This window comes from Chiloscyllium punctatum, chromosome 15, assembly GCF_047496795.1.
Source record: "Chiloscyllium punctatum isolate Juve2018m chromosome 15, sChiPun1.3, whole genome shotgun sequence".
NCBI lineage: Eukaryota > Metazoa > Chordata > Chondrichthyes > Orectolobiformes > Hemiscylliidae > Chiloscyllium > Chiloscyllium punctatum.
Window position 1 is genome coordinate 37,358,972 of NC_092753.1, and position 25,452 is coordinate 37,384,423.

At 41.1% G+C, this 25,452-nt stretch overlaps 1 protein-coding gene across 16 annotated transcripts in view; it reads left to right on the forward strand.

The window, feature by feature from the left end:
* Positions 1–25,452, forward strand: part of dmd (dystrophin) — a 1,983,813-nt gene that overhangs the window by 599,481 nt on the left and 1,358,880 nt on the right. For all 16 annotated transcript variants that reach the window (XM_072585000.1, XM_072584994.1, XM_072584999.1 and 13 more), the window contains exon 7: positions 12,983–13,101. In XM_072585000.1, coding sequence (XP_072441101.1) covers positions 12,983–13,101 — 119 coding nt within the window. The remainder of the gene's footprint in view (positions 1–12,982; positions 13,102–25,452) is intronic.

Below are 25,452 nucleotides of genomic sequence, written 5' to 3' on the forward strand. Positions count from 1 at the left end.
GTGGAGTGAGTGGTTGCTATGTATGTAGTGGCAATCAAGTGGGCTGCTTTGTCCTGGAAGATGTCAAGCTCCTTGAGTGTTGTTGGAGCTGCACCCATCCAGGCATGTGGGGAGTATTCCATCGCATTCCTGACTTGTGCCTTGTCGATGGTGAGCAGTCTTTGGGGAGTCAGGAGGCGAGTTATTTACTGCAGGACTTTGAGTCTCTGACCTGCTGTTGTAGCCAGTATATTTTTGTGGCAAATCCAATTGCATTTATGGTCAATGGTAACTCCCAGGATGTTGATAGTAGACAATTCAGTAATGGTAGCACTATTGAATATCAAGGGTCAGTAGTTAGATTATTATACTATACTATGCTGAAGGAGACAAAATGGAAAGGAATCCATGTGAAGGAGTTGCCTGGGGCTTTAAAGGTCAGAAGGGAAGTGGGTCAAAGATAAGTGTGCCATCTCTTGAGCTTACTTAAAAATGTCCCATTGGATGGGATTAGAAAGTTACAGAAAGAAACAAATCTCCTTGGAGAGTTGAAAGGGGAGGGGTGTACAAATAGTATGCAGTTAGAGGTTATGGAAATATGACCAATGATCCAATCATCATGAAGGTTGTTGGGATGGATGATGAGGACAAGGAAACTCTCTCATGGTTCTGGAAAAGGAAAAGAAGGGATGACAGTTCTACTGCATGAAATCAATCAGGTACCTTTGACCATTCTGTCAGTCACTGGGAGTGTTGAGGGTGAGGGACAAGGTGAGGCTGAATTGGCTGCGGCTGTTTTCCCTGGAGGCATCTGAATGGGTACATGAATAGGAATGATTTAGAGGGATATGGGTCAAATGCTGGCAAATGGGACTTGGTCAGATTGGGATATCTGGTCGGTGTGGACAAGTTGGACTGAAGAGTCTGTTTCCATGTTGTACAGCTGTATGACTCTATAACACCAGAAGATGGTCTGATAATTTAACATTGCACAAATACAGTGGAGATGGAGAAACTGGGAAATGATTAACTGTCCTTTTGTAAGGAAGAGTGCTTGAAGTGCAATTAAGGTACATTTGGGGATCATAGAGTATAATGGAAGGAAAGAGTGAGAGATGGATTGTGTGAAAAATGAGATTACAATCCAGAGCACTTTACAGGCAATGTTTTTTGAGCAAACCTCCTGTCAGGGATTTCTGCAAATCAATTCTGTTCATAATGTCCTTAAGAAACCTGTGCCAGGTTTGTCAAACATTATTTCTCATTGACAAATCTCTGCTGAGTATGCCTAATCAAACTGTTATAACCTAAGTGTCCATTTATCATATGCTTTATGATGGACTCTAGCATTTTCCCTACCACTGAAGTAAGCTGAACAGGTCCCTATTCTTTCTCTCCTTCCCTATTTAAATAATGACATGGCAAATGCTCCCTTCCAATGTACAGAATCCATTTCCAGGATCTATAGAATGTGTAGAAGATGATCATCAATGTAACCACTACCTCCATAACCATCTTTTTAACACCCCTGGGGATATACCAACCTTCAGTTCAATTAATTTCTCCAGTATTACCTTCAATTCCTTTTTCTCTGTAGACTCATGGACTGCTAGTTCTGAGATTTCTTGTCTCTTTCTTTGATCAGTTGTGACGACACTGTGGCTTTTGAGAGGTTATTTGTCATGGTTTTTTTAAAAACAGAGTTTTGTAAGGCAGAGGCACCAATCGTGTACCAAAACCGCTGAAGTAAACAGCTTGCGAGCCCTTGGGTTTTTCTTTAAGTTGAAATGATGAAGGCTGCCGAGCTGGATGTGGATAGATCTCATATGCCAGACTGACTTTCTGGTTTTTTTAGTTTTTGGGTTTAGATTTAAGCAGTTGCTATTGTGGGCCTGAAGAAATAGAAGCTATATTTTCCCTTTCTCGGTTACAGTGAGAAGCTGGCGTTTCTCTCTGCTACTGGGTGAAATCAGTTTTTCTGAATATTCCTCTTTGACAAGGGGGTGTTACGATATTGGAACGGTTCATTAGTAACAGTTACTGTATGTATTATTTGGTTAAATTTTCCAACAGAGTTAAATTATTCTAAGTTCTTTCTTTTGTTTGTATTTTAATTATAGTGTTTAAATAAATTGTGTTTATGTTTAATGTTGAGTAGTTTGACCAGTTGCATGTGTCTCTGGAACAAGGCACTTTCCATTTGACTTAAAAATAAGAAAATGTTCGTGTCTATTTTGAGGGGGTCTGGTCTGGTCCATAACATGGTGAAGACCAAGATAGCGATTTTGTGATGGTTAAACAATCATTTTTGAAATGTAGATGGGAGTTGAGCATGGGGACCCTGTAGATTACTCTTTGTCACCAACTCTGAAGAAATTGCCTGGCAAATTTAAAAGTTCCGCTGGAAGGTTCCATTGCATCTGAAACTCTCAAAGTCTCCCTTTAAATTAGAGAATACAGAGAGTTCTGCTGAAGTTCATTAACCTTTCTTGAGTAACTACTTAAACTTCAAAAATGTGGCCTAACTCATAAGTAACTATTAAGCTGACCCCCAACTTACCCTGCACATCCCCAAATACACATCTGCCAGAGCACTTGCACCACACCCCCCAGCCAGGATCCTGACCCAACTCCCCCCCCAATCCCCTTCTTCTCCCCACCTCCAAACCCCTATTCTCCATCCCCCCCCCCCCCACCCCTTAGCCTCTGGATCCAGCATCACTCACACAACTTGACTTGATTGATCCTGACCTACCCCATACACTCCCATCACTCAGCTGGTTACCTTGTGTGCTGGCACCCTGTCCTCTCAGTATCCAAGTCTCACAATTGCCTGACATGGTAAGGCCTTTGACAGCAGCTGCCAAAGTGACTATCTTTGCTGGACCTTCACATTTGTGGCAGCTGGGTACAGTCAAAAAAAAGGGACCCACTTTTCCCTCCCCTGAATATTTTATGCTCTGAGGAGCTTTGATCAGATTCTGCTGTCAGAAACACTACAGGTATTTTGTTTTGTAAAACCAAAGGAATGGCATAACGATCTGCATGATCCATGGAAAATCTGGCCTCAAGTAGTAATGTGTGTCATTTCTCTCCTCCCCAGTATAAGTTCTCTTGACTCTGCCTGCAATGCATCCACGTTTTTCTGAGCCACATTTTTCTTTTTAATGTCCCTGCAGAGGCAAGTATTGTTGAGCAATTGATCAATACATTCAGTTTGTGTGGCGCACCTCAACAAATTGTGTCTAATGACGGTCTGTAGTACACCCTTCCAAGATGTGTACAGGAAATGGAGTGTTCAAAATATTACCACCTCTTCTCACTGCCTACACTGGAATGGTCTCAAAATGCATTCTTTGTAGCATAAAAGCCATGATCATTAAATGTAATGCCACTTGCTAAGACTTTCAGTTAAGTCTATGGACTACTCCTCAAGTCACTGGGTTTCCCTTGCTTGCAGGTCTCACATTTGGAAGACTAATTTCTACAGTTCTTCTCTCCCATTTTCTCTCCACCCAATCACATGTTAGAAATGTTATGACTGTGAGGGGAGGAATATGCTGATAATCAAATCTCATTTCCTCCATGAGTTGAAAAATTCTGTCAATACATTGGGTTTCTTATTGATGAAATCGAACTGCTGACAACAGTGAACTGATAGAAGATCCTCCAGGGAGGTTCACCTTGGTTGAAATTCTGGCTGATTCCCATTATCTGAAAAATAGTCAGAGTTTGCAAAGTAGTCAAGATCCTGATATATGGAATCTCAAATCATGTTCCTAAATACCTCAACCCACTTCCGATTCCTGAAGAAGGGCTTATGCCCGAAACATCGATTCTCCTGTTCCTTAGATGCTGCCTGACCTGCTGCGCTTTTCCAGCAACACATTTTCAGCTCTGACCTCCAGCATCTGCAGTCCTCACTTTCTCCTCCTAAATACCTCAACCCAAGGTGGAACTTTGGGAAGACAAGTTTTCTTTTATTGCAAACTTTGGAGGTTTTTTTATCCTTTTTTTTCTTTCAGAAGTGTACAGAGACAAAACCAAGACCAGAAAGGGTTGCTAGGGAGCAACCCATTCAGGGCACATGATCTTTCCCAAACAGGTTTTACAGTAATTAAGGATAAAAAATAAAAATGTTTCTTGACATTCTGAAGTCAGCAGATAGCATCAAATTGATCTCAATTTTTTGTAAAACTTTGTTTAATCCAAACATTTTACCAATAGTTCTTCAAGTTTTTTCCACACAGTTCATAAATTGAGATATTTTGTCTCAGCAGAAAGAAGGATGACAATAGTGTACTGCCATGATCAGTAAGCATGCAGAGACCCCAATTTAAACCAGGACAAAACATAAGAGCTTGGGATTTTTAAACTCTCACTCACTCACTCAGTCACTCACTCAGTCAAACATCATACAAGTACGTTGTTGTATCAAGCCTCAGTCACATGACATTCTGATAAGCAATTGGCAAGTTTTACAAAGAAATAGTTAACATGTTCAAAATGCATTTCATCAACCACCCACAGACTCAGATAGCAACAATGTTGTGATAGCAAAAATATGATGCTGTGCAACAACCACCACCAATTTATGATAAATGATAAGTATCCATCTATGAGAACAGCATACCGCAGAGTGAAGCTACCTGTTAAGTCCTGGTCAGAGTATAAATACCAGATTTGGTCATGTCCTATACCCATGAATCAATGTATAGACAATATATCAAAAGAATCCTTTTACATGCTTATCGGCGAAATATTTCCCATTCTTTTCAGGGAACTGGAGGATTATGACATTGAGGCATAGGTTCCAAATCAGCCAGGCATGTAGTTTCAAGAAAGTTATGTATCATCATATGTGATATTCTAGTGCAAAAGTACCTGCCACACCTTCAATCACTGTGTACTGGAATGAGGATGTTGTCTTCAGTCAGTCAGCAATCAGTATATAATTGCAGTCACTTGGTAAGCACAGAACCCAGTATGTATATGTGATATGATACTGTATTTGTAAATATTTCGTAGTGTTGAAAAATTGACACATTGGCATTTGCTATATGGACTAGAAATCCACAAAGTACATCAGAAACCTTAGTCACTCTGCAAAGCAGTGCATTGGTTGATAAGGCTGTTTAACCTCTTGCCTTGCTTTAGGACCAAGTTAATGAATAGTGTAGTCTCTTTTTTTGAGAGATATTAAACTCCCTCAAAGGGAGCCAAGCATATTAAATCTTCAATATTTGCTCTGATTAAAGATGTTTTGCTTTCAAGTGGACTATAGATGCTCCATGAGGGTGCACCTTGGATATCATTTGACCTGACCTATGTCAGTACCATTTGAACATTTGTTTGGAATGGATCCAACCACTCAGTTTTCCCCAGTCAGTTTATTTATCAAGTTGATTGGCTCCTGTTGAAAGGTGAATAATGAACTCCGATTACTGCCTGATTCTACAGTTTCTTGGCATTCAGATTTGCAGAGGGAGCCAGAAATCTGTTGGTAATTGAGATCCAACTTAGTTAACAATTAGACAATCAACTCATGAGGCCTTTAATAACATTAGCAGATAACTGCAGGCATAGCCAACCTCCTGTCCTGTCCACTGTTTTTAGTTCTGTCTGAATTCTGCAGCCCTTCTGAACCTATTAATCAGAGACTGCTTCTGAAGGAAATTCAGAGAAAATAATACTTGAGAGTTTCTTTTGTAATACTGGAACTTTAGTTCTCACCAGCAGCAGAAACAGAGGAGCATGTGAGCCTAAAAGACAGGTGTTCCAGCTCCCTCCATTGTGTTCCTGGTGCTGACCATGTTCACATTGGTTCTGCAGGGGAAGGTTGGCCAAGAAGCTAATTTAACAGCCTATCAAGTGAGGATGTGATTTTTTTGGATTAGTTGCATGCATTGTCTGGAGACAAATCAGTAAACGATGGGAACTCAGCAAATTAGCTGTGCTCCTTAAAAAGGTGATTAACTCAGATGGGGCTTGTCCATTTTTAAATTATTAATTCACAACAGTTCATATCCACAGTAGCATGTGGATCACAACATAATGTTCAACATCATTTGCAACTCTGCAGCTGTTTCACATCACACAAATACCAGGTAATGACCATCTCCAGTAAGAGACAAAGTGATAATCACCCCTTGACATTCAATGCTACTACCATTGTCCACATCTTGAAGGTTATCAATGACCAGAAATTGAACTAGACCAACTATGTCAATACAGTGACTATAGAGCAGGTCAGAGGCCAGGGACACTGCAGCAAGTAACTCACTAGACAGTTACTTTTGAGGCCAATATTTATGACTACCTCATATCACCTTTGGGAAGGTGATGGGGAGCTGCCTTCTTGAACCACTAAGCTCTATTTTGTGTGATTACACTCAAAATGTTATTTGGCAGGGAGTTACAGGAATTTGACCCAGGGACAATGAAGAAACAGTGATATATTTCTGGATGGAGTGTGGCTTAGAGGAGAACTTGGAAGTGGTAGTGTTGCTATGTACCTGCTGGCTGTTTTTTTTCCAGGTGGTAATGCTATGGGTTTGGACCCTGCTGTTGAAGGAGCCTTGGTGAAAGCTGCAGTCCATCTTGTCGACAGGGTATATGCTATTATTGAGCATCAAGGGGTGAATGTTTGAACATGTGGTATCAATCAGATGGGCTGCTTTGTGCAGATGGTGCTAAGCTTCTTGAGTGATAATGGAGCTGCACTTTTTTCCAGGGAAGTGGAGAGTATTCCATCATACTCCTGATGCATCTTGTAGATGGCAGACACGCCTTTGGGGAGTCAGGGGGTGAGTAACTTGCTACAGTGATCCTGCTCTGTAGTCACTATATTGACATAGTTGGTCTAGTTCAATTTATGGTCATTGATAACCTCCAAGATGTGGGCGATTCAGTGATGGTAGTAGTATTGAATGTCAAGGGGCGATTGTTACTTTGTCTCTTACTGGAGATGGTCATTACCTGGTATTTGTATGATGTGAAGCAGCTGCAGAGTTGCAAATGGTGTTGAATGTTATGTTGTGATGGAGGAAGGGTCATTGATAAAGCAGCTGAAGGTGATTGGATCTCGAATGCTATCCTCAGGAATAGTTTTGTCCGAGAGCTGAGCTGACTTTCCTCCAATGCTGGGTAAAGGTGCCATCAATGAAGTGCAGGTTGAGTACAGTGGGCAGTGAGCATTTGGATTGTGTAGTGGCTTGTTTACCCCCCCCCCCCCCCCCCAATTCCTCCGGTACATAGAGCAGAGGGCAAGGCTGTCCAGGATTGTTGTGGTCATCACCTGACACCAGAGAGCTGGCGGAAGAAGCATGGCCCAGAGGGGCAACACCTCCTCTAGACCTTAAGGGTCTGGAGTACAGAAGAGATGATCCAGAGACTATAACCTCAGTATAGGATTGACAAACACTAACTAAGTTTCTTGGAGACAAACATAATATATCATTGCAAGAGACCTAGCCTCTTCAGGCAGATGGTCAAATATAGGTGTGCTTTTATCTCACACTTCCATAGCTCACCATGCTCTGCCAGTGACCACCGAAGTCATTGTATCATTGAGCTTCATTGCTTCTGGTCCTTCTATCTCCCAGATGGTAGCACACTCTTGAATCTTACAGGTCCCTAAAGCCTGATTTGCAGGTATTGCTCTGCATCTTCAATTCCAGATAAGTGTGACCTCATTGTAACAGAGGCTTTCTCCTCCAGTGCTAGATTACCCCAGACACAGAAGATCATTGCTTACACACTGGGGCCATCAAGGCACTGAGTAACTGGCTGTTGCAATCCATCAACAGAAAGGAGTTCTGCTCCTGCAAAATTTAGCTGCTGTACTTCTGCAGCAAGAGCTTTCTTCACATATTCAGTCACTTAAATGGCACCTTGTTCCAGCACTCCTTGCTGCCCTAGTTCTTCACTTCAACTCCTAAAGTTCATGAAAGAATTTGAGAAGTGAGGGATACATGTTGATGAAATGGCTGCTCACCACTCTGGAGGAGTCTCACACATGGGTGCAGACAAGTTGCAAACAAAGCCATCTACTTGCTCGGATAACCACTTCAGCATTTTAATATTTGAGCATTTATGTTTACAGCATTTTGAAGCTGAATATCCCGTGTATGGACCAGTCACGTTTAGCACGGCAGACTGTTGTTGTTGGCTCATGAGAAGCACAGGGCGAAAACAGCTGTTCACCTTAGTTGAAAGGTCAATATGAGGGAACGTAATTTCAAAGTGATGGGCAGGAGGGCTAGAGCGAATTTGAGGAAAGTAAGTTGCTTTCCCAAGAGGTAGTGGGAACCTGGAATGTGGTGCCTGGAAGAGGAGTAGAGTTGGGAGACATGACAATCTTTATATATTTTTAAAAAAGCATGTTGATGAGCATTTGAAATGTCATAGCATCCAAGGCTATGGGCCAGGTAGGGAAAGTGGAATTAGCATCAATTGGATGGGCCAAAGGACATTTTCTGTGCCATTTGACACTCTGACTCTATTATTATGATTGTCTTCTGTGCTCTCTATAACATGGCTGTCTAGAGAACTGTGGAACTTATAGTGGGAGAGACTCTGGAAAATGACAACACATCAGAAGGGGACATGGAAGAGGAGATGGAGAAATGATGCAGAACATAGGTGCTCGGGCTGTACAGGACAGTGGTTTTATGCCATGCAGGGTGTGAAGGTCTCAGTCAGACTGCCATGAATGTCAGGAATCTTCTGGTGCAGGCATGTTTCAGCTGAGCCCTGCTCTCCCGGGATATAATACATGTTGCAGAACACATTCTAATATACCTGTGCTGACATTTGCTTGGAAAACACAGGCTGGAACATGTAAACACTTGGGTGAATTTGTTTAAGTTTCATTTGCCTTCTGCTTTGTCTTTGTCTCTCATGGTTGTTTACTGCTTGGCTCTCTTTCTAGCCATTAAAGTTTCTTTGTGGTGGGGTTACAGTTCTCCAGGTGGTGAAAGCCTGTTTCGAATCAGCCCTGTTGCCATTATTCAAGCTCGTACCTCGACACTGAGTGTTAAAATATTATTTATTTGGATGATATCACAACCAACTTTGACCTGTGGTCCTCTGCATTAATAAACTTCCCATCGAAAGCATGCACACCAAACATCACGTGTTGAGGTGAGCTAACATAGAAGTGACAGTGATCAGTTTTGCAGCCTTTTCAATTTGTATGGCTTAAACACTCATTGTTTTCAATAGCAAACTTCTTTTTTAAAAAATGCATTTTGAAAGACTTGAATAAAAGCTCTTTCTTTCACAACACCAGATAGGGAAAAAAAAGCATCATTTCTCCCCATCAGTGCCTGCCTTTAATATAGTCCCTGCCACCTGACCACTGTTGTCTCTCAGCCAGCCAAGACTGCGGTGACAAATATGGAGGTGAGACATTGCAAAGCATACTAGACCCAGACCTGCTTGGGGTTAACCTGCATGGTCACCTGCTCTCTCTCTCTCTCTCCCAGTGAAAATCAGCACTGGGATTTCACCTGGGGTAGCATTGGGTAGGTGTACCAGGATAGACAACAGCACCTGTGAGGTTGGCATGAAAGGAAAAGGCAATAGGTGAATAGCATATTTATATCTGTGTGCTAATGGAGATGTTCAATTAAGTTGCTAGTTTTTTTTGTGACTAATTTTCATAGGATATAAGACAGCATTTTGATAATTTGGGCATTTCCTGAAAAATTAATTTTGAATTGGTGTTTCACTTTGTTATACTAGGGTTTGATTTAGGGTAAACCTGCTGTTCTCATTGATTTGCAAATTTTCTGCAAAGACTTTAGGTATTATAACTTTTCAATATTTTCTTCTGCAAAGTAGGCAATGACTGCTTGCATAATCAGAATCAGTAACTGCAGTGATAATTAATATAGCCCAGAATGAATGGTTAACATGTTTAATGTCAAATCTGTGGAACAATTTAACAAGGGATTGTTACCATGTGTCTTACTACAGCAGAAAGGGGAAAATAGCAAAGCAATGCTCTTGTAATAAAGGTGAAAACACAGGCTCACAGTGCCAGAACTAAAAATTATAGCCTCTAATCTGGAAGTCTACTTGGCGATTAGACCTTGCAGGTGTAAATGGTGGCAGTTATTGTTTGATCCACTGACAGAATGGGAACCTTGGATATAAAGCATTGGGCTTCAGTTTTTGAGAAACCAGCATCTCATGTTGGTACAAAGAGAACATTGCTGTCAAACATCAACTCTAACTTTAAAAAAAACAGGTTTGAACCTGAAACACTAACTCTGCTTTCTCTCCACAGATGCTGCCAGACCTGCTGAGTTTCTCCAGCAATTTTTCATTTTGTTTGTGAATCCTAAACAAATTTACTTATTAACAGATTGTTGCCACTTCTGTTACTGTACCTTTCAAACACTGCTAACTTGCTGACTTGGGTGGAATTAGTCATGTCCAAGTCCTTTTAACACTACAGTGTGATGCAAATTGCTGGTAATTCTTTTCACATCAAAAAAAAACTTGGAACAAATTTCACAGATTGTGTCATTTAACCTAAAACCTCTCAATCATTGAATCTGATCCTGAATTGCATGTACAAATTTGATGAATAAAATATATTTTGTTGGTAGTGGTTAGGGATATGGGGAAAGAAGGATATCAGAAAGCTACGTGGATGAAGTGTTGTGTGTTAAGTGTAACCACGAACACATGCCAACAGCAAATAGTGATCCTATTGAGGGAATGAGCAAAAAATTGTTTTAAGAAAATAAAATGGACATAATGATGAATGTGAAATTGAGTCAATCTAATTAATACAATATTGATAAGAGTACCTCGTCTTGCTGAACAACTCATTATGTTTGTCATTTGCATGGTATCATGTTTTCTTCCAATCCAGTAACTTTTTGGCTGAGTTTTATTAATCTAACCCCCTTCCTGTTTTCCAAAATAAAACACCAATGATGCCTATGTACTGCTGTACTTGTAGAGTATGTCCAACCAACTCCCTACTTCTTGGATTAATGCTGATAGTTTGAAGCAATGCACAAAAGTAAAACCTACTGCTCTCTTGTGATAGACCAATGTGCCAAGGCATATAGTAACAGGAGATAAGTTCTTTGCCAGCTGTTCCATCATTGGAAGCCATTAAGGGAATGTTTGAAGTATCTCTGCAGGCAGAAGCAGAGAGTGAACAGTGCTGCATGATTCACTCAAGGCAAAGTATTAGAAGCAGGTGTCTTGTTTAAGCTGTTGCTGCAAAATGTTCTGTACAGAGGAGAATACAAGTATGTTTTGAACAGAAATGATAAAAATTATTGTCCCATTCTCCAAGATGTTGACCATTTGAATATATAGAGCTGAAAATGTGTTGCTGGAAAAGCGCAGCAGGTCAGGCAGCATCCAAGGAGCAGGAGAATTGACGTTTCGGGCATGAGCCCTTCTTCAGGAATGAGGAAAGTGTGTCCAGCAGGCTAAGATAAAAGGTAGGGAGGAGGGACTTGGGGGAGGGGCGTTGAAAATGCGATAGATGGAAGGAGATTAAGGTGAGGGTGATAGGCCGGAGTGGGGGTGGGGGAAGAGAGGTCAGGGAAAAGATTGCAGGTTAGGTAGGTGGTGCTGAGTTCAAGGGTTGGGACTGAATAAAGGTGGGGGGAAGGGAAATAAGGAAACTGGAGAAGTCTGAGTTCATCCCTTGTGGTTGGAGGGTTCCTAGGCGGAAGATGAGGCGCTCTTCCTCCAGCCGTCGTGTTGCTATGGTCTGGTGATGGAGGAGTCCAAGGACCTGCATGTCCTTGGTGGAGTGGGAGGGGCAGTTGAAGTGTTGAGCCACGGGGTGGTTGGGTTGATTGGTCTGGGTGTCCCAGAGGTGTTCTCTGAAACGTTCCGCAAGTAGGCAGCCTGTCTCCCCAACATAGAGGAGGCCACATCGGGTGCCGCGGATGCAGTAAATGATGTGTGGGGAGGTGCAGGTGAATTTGTGGTGGATATGGAAAGATCCCTTGGGGCCTTGGAGGGAAGTAAGGGGGGAGGTATGGGCGCAAGTTTTGCATTTCTTGCGGTTGCGGGGGAAGGTGCCGGGAGTGGAGGTTGGGTTGATGGGGGGGTGTGGACCTGACGAGGGAGTCATGGAGGGAATGGTCTTTTCGGAATGCTGATAGGGGAGGGGAGGGAAATATATCCCTGGTGGTGGGGTCCGTTTGGAGGTGGCGGAAATGACGATGGATGATACGCTGTACATGGAGGTTGGTGGAGTGGTAGGTGAGGACCAGTGAGGTTCTGTCCTGGTGGCGATTGGAGGGGCGGGGCTCAAGGGCGGAGGAGCGGTAAGTGGAGGAGATGCGGTGGAGAGCATCGTCGACCACGTCTGAGGGGAAATTGCGGTCTTTGAAGAAAGAGGGAATTGAACCCAGGTCTCTGGCGCTGTGAGGCAGCAGTGCTAACCACTGTGCCACCGTGCCACCCATAGTTCTGTGCTTAGTGCAAAACTACCCTCCCAGGACATTTATTTCAAATAGTTTATATGGAAAACACGCATTTGTGAAAAAGACTCAATAGACAATAGGCAATTCCCACCAAACTTTTTCCGAAAGCTAGCATAAAGTAGATGAAAATTAAGGATTTGTGCTCCGAAGGTCTGAGTCAAGTTTCAAAAACAAGATATTACTTATGTGGAGAGAGAAACAGTTAACATTTCAAGTCTGTATTACCCTTCTTCAGAACTGTTAACAAAACAGTAACCCGAGAGGAAGAATGCTGCTAGACCTGTTGACATCCTCCAGTATTCTGTGTTCAAGTATTTATCAAATTCTGATCCACTATATTCTTACTAGCTCAGTTTCACTGTGATATTTAAAACTCAAGACTGAGGATTCAAAAAATGTACAATTTAGAGCGATTCCCCAAAGTTTTAACCTATTTAAATTCTATTAATAGGTAGTTTCCTAAAGTGGAATTGATTCCAATCCAATAACAACTAAGATTGACTTCCTAATTTGCTTTGTTATACTTGCAGACCTGACCTCTTTGATTGGAAGGATGTGGCAAAACTACAGTCGGCAAATGAGAGACTGGATCATGCCTTCAACGTGGCCAAACAGCATCTTGGCATTGAGAAGCTGCTGGATCCTGAAGGTTAGTATGGAGTCCTGAGATTTTTCAGGAAGGAAGGCAAATATAAGTTTGATTTCTTTTTTCAAAAGCTAAAAAGTGATTTTCAGTAGAATTGCAGTATACTTGTACACAAGGAATATGTATATTTGGATTTGTTCCTTCTGCATACATATTTAATGGGAAACTATAAAATTTTAAAAAACAGTTGCATTTGATTCATTGTGTGAATAGTTGAAGTGAGCAATTACAGTGTGTGGTATGGCTTTGAGTGGAACAGACTCCAGATCAGTGCTGAATTAAATAACCTTAATCAGAATGTGTGTGAGAGAACTGCAATTAGCCCCTGTATCCAAACCTGGGAAAGGCATGTTAAAAATGAAACGAATTTTGTTCCTGACACTGACCAATGGAAAATGTACCTTGAACAAATCACTGTCTGTGGGAGAATTAACTTTGCTAAGTCACATGGATGGCTATAGTTTGTAGCGACCTCCAGTGTTTCCATGTGTTCTCCCCAGTGACTGTACGGGATATTTATTCTGGCAGGTTAGTGCCTCTCTTTACTTAATTAATCCTGTGGAATAACATTGGTCTCCTGCTACATGAGATAGCATCACCACAGTACACTGAGACAGGACCTTCCAGGAGAAATGGAGTGCTGAAGACATACTGCGAAGTTCCGCAAGAAAAAATGAATAGCTTGAATCATTATGTATTCATTCGGTTTTTGAGGTAGCAGTCAAATGAAATAGCCAGAATGTGATTTTCACTCTATATAGAAATCTTAAGAAATTTTGTGTTTTATTTTGGAAAGATCCTGGTCTGGAAAACTTTGAATAGGAGTAGATAGATTTTGGGGATATTTTATCTTTTTTAGTGTAAAGAGGGCAGAGGTGTGCTCCCTCTGCCAGATGTGGGGCATCAGGGAGCAGTCTAGTGTCCCTGACGATTGTGTCTGCAGGAAGTGCCACTGGCTGCAGCTCCTCTCAGATAGCGTTGTTCAGTTGGAAAGGTAGTCGGATACACTGAGGAGCATACAGGGTATAGAGAGTGTGATAGATACTAGTTACTGAAAGGTGTTTGCATCACAGGTTCAGACAGGTAGATGAGTGACCGCCAGGAGAGACAGGCAGGTAGTGCAGGAGCCTCCTGTAGCTATTCCCCTCTCTGGATACTGTTTGGGGGGGGGGGGGGGGGTGTGTGTGGATGGATAGCCTGTCAGGAATATAACAGCAGCAGCCAGGCCTAACTTACCACACTGGCTCTGCTGGAGAGTAGAGTTGGACAAGATCCAAGCAAGCACTAGTGGTTGGAGACTGTCTGTCTACTTAAGGGCACAGGTGGGTGTTTCTGTGGCTACATTTGAGACTCCGGCATGGTGTTTTCCCTCCCCGGTGGCAGGGTCAAGAACGTCTCTATGTGGTTGCTTCAAATTCTGAAGAGGGAGGCTGAGCAGCCAGAGGTCACAGTGCACATTGGTACCAATGACATAGGTAGGAAGAGGGATGAGGTCCCTCACAGTAAGAACAGGGAGTTAGGAAAGAGGCTGGAAAGCAGGATCCCAAAGGTAGTAATCTTTGGGTTACTGCCAGTGCCACATGCTAGTGAGGCAAGGAATAGAAGGATAGGACAGATAAATGCGTGGCTAAGGAGCTGGTGCAGGGGGCCTAGTCTCAGGATCTTGGGTTGTTGCATCTCTTCTGGGTCAGGGCCCTGTACAAGAGGGATCTTTACAAAGTGAAGGGGAAACAATATCCTCACATGGAGGTTCGCTAGTGCTATTCGGGAAAGTTTAAACTGGAGTGGCGGGGGCTGGTGGAGGAGAACAAGTGGAAGAGAAGGTGCCGCTATAACTGCGGAGATTAGACTGTCCTACCTCGGGGGCTGGTGGAGCAAGTTGAGGGATTGAGGGGAAGGTAGCTGCTTGGATTAGTAAATGAGGAAAAAAGGACAGGCAAAGACAGGTAAATGACCATGATGGTACTAATGTGCTAAAGTGTGTTTATTTAAATGCAAGGAGTATTATAGGTAAGACAGATGAGCTTAGAACCTGGAGCAGTACATGGGACTATGATGTTGTGGCTATTGTAGAGATTTGGTTGAGAGGGGGACAGGACTGACTGCTCAACTTTCCAGGGTTTTGTTGCTTTAGACGAGATAGAGAGGAAGATAAAATTGATGGAGGAGTTGCATTACTGATCAGGGAGAATATTATGTCTGCACTCAGAGAGGGCATACTGGAGGGCTCATCCACTGAGGCAATGTGGGTACAGCTCAAAAATAAGATGGGTGCAATCACTCTGATTGGATTATAGTATTGTCCTCCAACAGCCACCAAGACATTAGGAACAAAGTTGGAAAGCTGCAGTAAAAACAGAGTTGCCATAGAGAGTGACTTCAACTTCCCCAATATTGACTGGGACTCCTTTAGAGCAAGAGGCTTAGATGGGGCAGAAATTGTTAAGCATATCCAAGTGGGTTTCTTGGATCAGTTTGTAGATAGTCCAGTGAGAGGAGGGGCCATATTGGATCTTGTATTGGCTAATGATCCTGGCCAGGTGACTGATCTTTCAGTGGGAGAGCATTTTGGAAACAGTGTTCACAACTCATTAAATTTTAAAATAGCTATGAATAAGGATAAGTCAGGTCCTTGTGGCAAGGCACTAAATTGAGGGGAGGGCAAACTACACTGGTATAAGGCAGAAGTTAGGGAGTGTTAATTGGGGGGAGCTGTTATCAGGCAAGTCCACATTTGACATGTGAGAATTGTTTAAAGATTTGCTAATGAGAGTTCAGGACTGGCAGGTTTCAGGAAGGAGGAAGGACAAGGATTGGATGATGAGGGAGGTTGTAAATTTAGTCAAAAGGAAAAAATAAACATATGTAAGGTTTAGGAAGCTAAAATCAGACAGGGTCCTTGAGGAATATAAAGATAACATGAGATATCTCAGGCAGGGAATTAGGAGAGCAAGAAGGCGTCATGAAATGACCTTGGCAAGCCAGGTTAAAGAGAATCCCAAGGCATTCTATACATACATTGAAAACGAGAGGATAACTAGGGAGAAAGTAGGACCACTCAAGGATAAAGGAGGGAACTTGTGCTTGGAGGCAGAGGATGTCGATGAGATCCTAAATGAATACCTTGCATTGGTACTCACCCAGGAGAAGGATGTGGAGGATAGTGAGACTTATATGGAACATGCTAATATGTTCAGGCATTTTGAGATCAAGAAAGAGGTGGTGTTGGGTCTCTTGAAGAGCATTAAGGTGCTAAGTCCCCAGGCTATTGAGAGAAGCAAGATCGGAGATTGGTGGGGCCTTGACCAAGATCTTTGTTTCCTCATTAGCCACTGGAGAGATCCTGGAGGACTGGTGAGTAATCAATATTGTTCCTCTGTTCAGGAAGTGAAGTGAATACAATCCTGGAAACTGTCGTCCGGTGAGTCTCATGTCAATAGTTGGGAAGCTATTGGAGAGAATTCTTGGGGATAGAGTTTATATGTATTTGGAAAAGCATGGTCTAATTAGGGACAATCAGCATAGCTTTATGCAGGTCAGGTCATGTCTTGCTAACTTGATTGAATTTTTCAAGGAGGAGTCAAAGGTGATTGATGAGGGGAGAGTAGTGGATGTTGTCTACATGGATTTTAGTAAGGCTTTCGGCAAGGTCCCTCATGGTAGGCTCATCCAGAAGATTAAGATGCATGGGATCCATGGTGACTTGGCCGCATGGATTCAGAATTGACTTGTGCACAGAAGGCAGAGGGTAGTGGTGGAGGAATGTTTTTCAGTCTGGATGGCCGTGGCAAGTGGATCTGTACTGGGACCTTTGCTGATTGGATACAAAGATTGGTAGCATTGTGGATAGTGTAGAAGGTTGTCAAAGGATATAGGCGGATATTGGTCACTAGCATATATGGGAGGAGAAATGACAGATGGAGTTTAATTTGGGTAAGTGTAAGATGCTGCACTTTGGGAGATCAAATGTTAAGGAAAAGTATACAGTTAATGGCAGGACCTGAACAGAAGGGTTCAAGTCCATAGCTCCCTAAAAGTGGCCATGCGTGTAGATAGGGTGGTAAAGAAGGCATATGGTATACTTGGCTTTGTTGTTGGGGAATTGAGTACAAGAGTCAGGATGTCATATTGTAGATTTATAAGACTTTGGTTAGGCTACACATAGAGTGCTGCATTCAGTTATGGTTGCCACGTTACAGGAAGGAGGTGGAGACTTTGGAGAGTGTGCAGAAAGAGGTTTACCAGGCTGCTGCCTGGATTACAGAGTATGAGCTATAACGAGAGGCAAGAAAAAGTCGGGTTGTTTTCCCTGAAGCAGCAGAGGCTGAGGGGAGACTTAACAGAAATCTATAAAATTATGGGATGCATAGCTAGGATTGATGGTCAGATTCTTTTTTCCAGTGTTGAAATGTCTAAAACTCAGGGACATGCATTTAAGGTGAGTGGTGAAAATTTCAAAGGAGATGTGAGGGGCAAGTTTTTCTTTCCCCAGAGAGTACCTGGAACATCTTCCCAGGGATAGTAGCAGAGGCAGATATGATAGGGGCTTTTAGATAAGCACATGAATATGCAAGGAATGGAGGGGTACAGGCCAAGGTCAGGGAGAAGAGATTAGTTTAATTTGCCATCATGTTCAACACAACATCGTGGGCTGAAGGGTCTATTCTTGTGCTGAATTGTTATATGTTCTTTGATGTCTTGAGCTGGAGGTGGATAAGGGAGCTCTTCACTCTAGTCACTAATGTGAGAGATGTAGCAGTGATTTCATTGGGGGACATTAACCTCAGATCAAATGTAGCTGTTGAGGCAGTCTCAATAAGAGCCCTCTTCTCTGATGTTGCAGGTTGATCCTAGAATCGCAATCTGCTGTTTTTAAACTTTAGTCCTGAGTCAGGAGATCCATAGTTCAGCTTCTGTGTTGTCTCATTGAAGGCTCAAAGTGCGAGAAGATGATTGATGCTCAGTTAGTGAATAGACCAGCATTGTTATCGCATGTCAGATTGAAGAATGTGACCATGCCTATCTTTTCACTAATGCTGTGCTCATCACACCCCTTTAGGCAGTCCAGCAACAATAGCACAGAGGATGCACAACCATATCCTTGTCTAAAACCAGACATGTTGATAACAAGTGAATTGCATCCACAGATCCGAGCTTAATCATTGCATTCGCATGAAGCTCTGATTAGATTGAGGAGCAGTGCTTTGGATTGGTGTGTCACAGCTGATAAGGAGACAATATCTGATTAAATCACTTCTCTGAGTTCAACACAATCATAGCCACGTTGATACTAATGCATGTTTAGCTCATAACAGGAGCCCAGGATCTATAAGCTGACATTTAATCATCACGCTGCTAAATTCAGGTCCACTATCCTGACACCGAAACCGTAAACTCAATTTATTGAGTTGACAGTTCAGCCAGCAAAATAAAAGGGTTTGACTTAATATTGCAAATGTAAGTAGCCAGTTGGCTCATGCCAATCTCTTAAAATCAGACCAAAATGAGCATTGACCATGACTGTATTGGAGTTTTATTTTGGAAAGGAGGAAGGGGTTAGATTTATAAGAGTCAGCTAGGATTAGAAGAAAACATGATATCATACTAATGACAAATATGGTTGAGTTGTTCAGCAAGGCCAGGCACTCTTATCAATATTGTATTAAGGTAGGATTAAATCTGTTTCACATGTGGAAAAATGTCCATTTCATTTTTTTAAAATAAGTTTTGTCCATTCCCTCAAATGATTAAATACTGCCTGGTTTCTTAATCTACTTTAAAGTCAGCAAATAATGATACTTGTACTGTTGATTTATCTTTACCTTCTTCATATCATTTTGATGCATTTTTAAACTCTTTTTCACTTTCTGTCTTCCTTTGTAAGTTTTTTCCTTCTTCTTAGGTATTGCTTTTTGTTCTCTCTTTGTCTATCATCTGAGATTACTTTCCCCTCCTTTGCAGTCTTCCTTTACACCTTGACTTCCTTCGTATCTCTCCCTTCCCCATCTCCTACTACTTCTCTCACTCACCTTCTTCATCTCTCAACCATGTCCTTCAGCACTGTTTTCCCTTCTCCTTCTGTCTCTCTTCCATCACTTCTCATGAGCTGGTGTATCAGTGCCATGATGTGGAGGTACTGGTGTTAGACTGGGGTGGACAAAGTTAAAAATCTTCACACCAGCTTATAGTCCAACAGGTTTACTTGGAAGTACTAGGTTTTGGAGCGCTGCTCCTTCATCAAGTTGCTTTGGTGCAGGATCTTAAGACACAGAATTTATAGCAAAAGTCCGCAGTATCATGCAACTGCAATAATATATTGAACAAACCTAGATTGCAGTTAAGTCTTTATCTTTTAGAATGCGTTGCAGATTTTGGTTCATTTGCAGAATTGTATTTGCAGATACATCGTGTGCTTTTTGAGCAAAATACAATCTGCGGGCACTCAATGCAGGCAGTCAATCCATGTAACATTTTATAAATTCCTACTTTGGAAATAGAACCAGTCTGACTCAAGGTTGGAATACAGACAGACTCTAACCTCACACCTTTAATGCATTGTCTGACCTGAGATGTCACCTCTTTTTATATAAGACCTTAAGTTATCTTGAGAATGTGCCTTGAAATAAGTTCTTGGATTTACATATTAATGACTTAAAACCTGCAACCCATTCTAAAAGATGTAAGATTTAACAGCAACCTAGATTTGTTCAATATATAATTTCAGTTGCATGGCGCTGTGATCTTTTGCTATAAATTCTGTGTCTTCTGATCCTGCTCCAGACCTACCTGATGAAGGAGCAGTGCTCCGAAAGCGATTACTTCCAAATAAACCTGTTAAAAATCACAATACTATAACCTAGTATTGTGATTTTTAACTTTGTATATGGGTCAGAAGGTGTTAACACAGAGGAATGCCATTAGCACCATTCATTGATGATGACGACATATGGACTTGGGCAAAACAGCTTTGCATCTCGATGGAACGAGACCTAACATCTGATCTTTTGCAAAATTTCTGAGTCCCGTATAACCTGCATCTAGTCGCTAACATGCAGCAAACAATACCACTTTAATTAAAAGAGACTCTCTTAGTTAGATCAGGCACCAGTTTTTTTTTCCACACACTCGAGTAAGCTGACCCTTAAGTTTTGTTTTACAGCAACAATGATGGCCTCCTAACTTCATTATGTGTAGCATTATTTACAGCATAGGGAGCTGGCATACTCATAAAACAATTATCTCCCTCACTTTCAACCCATTTTTAAAATTCTAAACCCACTGTGTTTCCCCTTCCTTTCAACACTTTAATCCATGCTTCCTTTTTTTCACTTTCTTTTTATTTTGTGCATATAATTTGTCATTTTTCAGTTTCTGTTTTTCTCTTTCTCTCTCTCTCTCTCTCTTGCTCTCACTCTGTCCCCAACACTAACATACTCTCTCACCTGTTCCAGAAAGTTACGAGGAAGTTGCAAACTACACAAGAGAAACATGCATGCATGGCACACTTATGACTCTAGACCCTCTAATCTAATTGTTGACTTTCAGGATAACCAGTTATATTCTGCCTGATGTACAGTAGATAAAATCATCTGCAGAGATGTTCCATTTTGATGTTGTTCTTGAGGAAGCCATAAACAGTGCAAGAATTGAGAGACACTGTATGCATGTAAAAGTCAGAAACATAGGTGGGCTGTGGGACTAGAGATCCTAGAGACGTTTATCTCTGGAAGATTCAAGGAATGGAGCCTTATGGATTGCTAACTTTGAACAGCATAGTGTCACAAGACAAATGGTAAGGGATGCACAAACTAGGTAGAATTATAGACAGCAATGCATTTGGAGATTCCCAATTTCAAGTGATGGAGTAAAATTAGTGCAAATATAATTGGAAGCTCTGACAGTCTGTTGCTCTCATGATTTCTCTGGTTTAGAACTTGACTGTTGCACGTAACTAATGTTTTTGGATTGAATGGACAATATCATGGGTTATGGTTCGCTTGAGAGATAAATAAAGAACGGGGGTTCCTGCAAAATAAATATCAGGAGCACCTCAAGAGTAGTTAATTCAGTAACACTCCCGTATTGTGCTCCAGACCTCAGCATAATATCTTTTATTAGAAGGGAGTGTAAAAGTTCACAGCCCATGGAGATTGTTTCTGGGAAGGAAAACTCTCTGGCTGTAAACTAGAGGATACGTGAGTTGTGAATAAATGGACAGAAACAATCTTGGAAAAACTTGAGGGAAAAATGGAGGTGTATAACTGTATGGAGCAATTAACCGGTGTGAGGCATTTAAAAACAACCAGAAAGATTAGTAATCTAAAGTATAAACTGTAAAATGTGTTTTGATACCATAACAAGATTTAGCAACTGGTCAGTGAAATGGACTGGGAATTCTGTACTTCAAGTTTGGACTGATCTGGAACAACGAGAATGAAATTAATGAGAGATGCATGTAACAGGCTGCTGAGGGAGAACATAGAAGTTGATGTCTTGCTTTGGGAAGTCATGAAAAGAATTAGTACAAAGACGTGCGTTGTAATCAATGATTTTTAATATTCTTGCTATCTCTGAAGCTGACAGCATGTGCCAAGAGCTTCTTTAAATATAAAAGACTCTTCTGTTTAGTAATGAGAGAGAATGCAAAAGCAGAAGGTTTTGGTCAATCTTCTCCTAATTACAAGGCAAGTAATATGCTGTTGAAATATAGGGAACATTTGATGTCAGTTAATGATACAGTTGTTTGTTTTGAGGTTAAAATGAGATGAAAACAGAATTAATAACAAACCAGTAACCAATAGCAGCAGGTTGGACTGAGAAGGAATAAATGTTGACTCCAATATTTATCTGTTTTCATTAGGGAGCTATTTACCTTGTACTTGATCAAATATTTTCACTTTAACTTAATTTGTCTTGGAATGTGACCAGTTAGCCATATTTTTCTTGTTTCACCTCATGATCACATGTTAACTTATGACATTTGTGGCTAGTTTCTATGCAGAAATGGTTCGTTTAAAAGTATGGTGTTTTAATTTGTGCTGCAATTATTTTTCCAAGTAGCATCAACTTCCTCCCCCTCCCAAAACTACCCAACTCAAGTTGTTGACCAGTTTCTAAAATTTAACCCTCTTTAGAATCTGAAACCAGCATTAAATTATTAGCTCGGGGCTTCAACTTGAATGTCATGGCATTCTGGTTGCCATTTTGGACCTTTGTGTCTACGTTCTAATATGAAAAACTGTTACTGTGTCGAGGACACTACTAAATATGCACATATTATGCGTTTTGCCAACTGTTAGAGGATGCGTTTTTGTAAGGATTATATGTTCATTCTTATATGCAAAAATCAATAAGATTCTTGAATGATTGAGGCCAAGTGGTTATAGTACTATTAACTGTACAGTAAATGCAATAGTACTTACACTAAAAATATTGAAGTTAGAGCCACTCTTGATGGTTGAATTGTTTGAAGCTTTGAATTTAGGTTCATTGACTCTTTTGAATCCATATCCTCATTACCATGTGCCACTTGTTATAACTTCCTGCACTGCAGATTGGTCATCAAAATATCAATACAAGCTGCACACATCTTCTCCCATTTTATTCACATATATAGCTTTACATCATTTGGTTGCAAGATAGTGGCTAATAGGTAATTTTATTTCTTTTTCTAATAAATGACATCTGTAATTTAGTTATGTTGTCACTGTTTTAACTATTGAGTATTTTAATTTAATTCTTGGTTGCATCAAGTAAGAAAATTAATCCAATAAAATCAAACAAATGTCTCTTTAGTGCTAAATATAGGCATTAGACAAACATGGACTCTTGAATTGCAAATTAGAAGTGAGAGTTCATTTTAGAAGGAAAAGGATGTATTTATCAGTACAAAGCGGTCCTTTACAGCTTCAATCAGGCTGATACATTGTTGTCGGATCCTCAGGTTGCTTTTCTGATGTAGTAAAGTCTGCCTTTGGAAGCATCCAGGAGGTGTCTGCCGAGCAGCAATGTTGCTCAAGAGTTTTTATTTCGGTCTCTTAAGTTATCAGTAACACACCCCGTGCCATGTTTATGTAATTTCATTGTTAGTCAAATTAATTGTTGGTTTGTTTCAGGTGGACTTTACTTGAGTATGTTGTCCTTTCAGATGAACAATGTTGCCTCTATTGTACCTTTTGTTGTCTGAATACCTATAATTTGTTTTCATTGAGAAATTCTGACTTCATGCTCATCCAAAATCTTAAAGGTAAAATTAGTGCATTTAAATACAAACATTTTAATTATAACCATCTTACTATATCGACTTGATTATGTTAAACATTTCTTCAAATAGAATGTGATTGAGATGCGTTACTTGCTTTCTAGCGAGTTGTAGGTATCCATCCTGAAAGTGCTGATCCCCGCCCTTTCCAACTCTGTCTTCTATTAGTTGGCCAATCCTCCATCTGTGCTAATATTCTATCTCCAACTGTCTTAAGTAACCTAATGTGTTGTACCGTATTAAACAACTCATGCCAATGCAAATATATTACTTCCACTACTTCCCATTTTTCTATCTTGCTTGTTACTTCCTCAAACAATTCCAGTAAATTTGCCTGGAATGATTTCCCTTTATGAAGCCATGCTGTTTTCCTTGATTATATTATGTATTGCTAAATGCTCTGCTTTGCATACTTTATCATAGGCTGTAACATTTTGCCAAGAACTGATGTTCAGCTAACTAGGCTGTAGTTACTTGTTTTTTGTCTCCTTCCCTCTTCAAATAAAAGGGTTACACTGGCAGTTTTTCTTGAAGCATTAATGCCAGTGCTCCCACTGTCTCTGTATATACTTTCTTTAATATCAGAGGATTCATCCCATCAGACCCAAAGGAGGTTTTAGTCTTTAGCCTCATTAGTTTACCTATTTTTTTAGAGCTAGTTATTGTATTTATTGCCTCTCCTTCCATTGCCCTTTGATCATTTAGTCATTTTGGAATGCTGTTAGTGTCTTCTACTGTGAAGACTGATGTGAATTATTTATTCACTTCCTCCACCAACTCCTGATTTTGGCATTATTATTTCCCCAGCCTCATCCTCTCAGGGACTTTGTTCACTTTGGCTTCTCTCTTTCCTTTCTATATTCTTAAAGAAGCCTTTATTGTCTATCTTAATGTTATTTACATGTTAACCCTTATTTTCTCCCTCTTTCTTAGCTTTTAGTTGTCTTGTTTGTTTTTCCAATCTGAAACCTTTCCTAATTCTCTGGCTTATCACCAGTCTCCACTATGGTAGTTTACCTGAGGCTGCAATACTTCTATCATCTTCCTTAATTTTAAAACGCAGCATTGTAGATCATAGTATTGAAAATTTCAGTAGCAACTGACTCATGTACAAATGTTACATTCCTCAGGCATGAAAAGGTGGGCTAGTCATATGTTATGAAGTTATAATAGAGGAATGTAATGGAAGTCATGCTTCAAGTAATCTGAGATAAGACGAGACCTTTATATCAGGGTGAGCTGCACATCAAGGCACTCTGATGATATCATGAGCACATGTTTTAATGGTATGCTGCCGCACTAATCATGAGAGACAACACAGCAAGGCCCACCTCAAATAAAGTCATAGAATCCGACAGCACGGAGATAAGCCCTTTAGCCCAAACTATTCCAAGTCAACCAAAATGTCCACCCATGCTAACCCCATTTCCCTGCATCTGGCCCATATCCTCCTAAGGGAAAGTGAGGACTGCAGATGCTGGAGATAAGAGTCGAGACTATGGTACTGGAAAAGCACAGCAGGTCAGGCAGCATTCGAAGAGTAGGAGAATTGACATTTCGGGAAGGGCTTTTGCCCAAAACGTTGATTTTCCTGCTCCTTGGATGCTGCCTGACCTGCTGTGCTTTTCCAGTACCACACTCTCGGCCCATATCCTTCTAATCCTTTCCTATCCATGTATTTATCCAAATGACTTTGAAATGTTGTTAATGTACCCGCCTCAACCACTTGCACTGGCAGCTCATTCCATATGCGTACCACCCTCTGTGTAAAAAAGTTGCCCCTCAGGTTCCCTTTTATTCTTTCCCTTTTAACTTAAACTGATGCTGTCTAGTCCTTGATTCCCCAACCCTGGGAAAGAAAACTGACTGCATTCATCCTATCCAGGCCTCTCAAGATCTTATACACCTCTATAAGGTGCCCCTCAGTCTCCAATGCTGTAAAGAAAAATTTCCTAGCTTGTCCAACTTCTCCCTATAACTCAGACCACTAAGTCCAGGCAGCATCCTTGTAAATTTCTTCTGCACTCTTTCCAGTTTAATAGCATCCTTCCTATAGCAAGGTGACCAAAACTCAACACAAGTGCAACTTCACC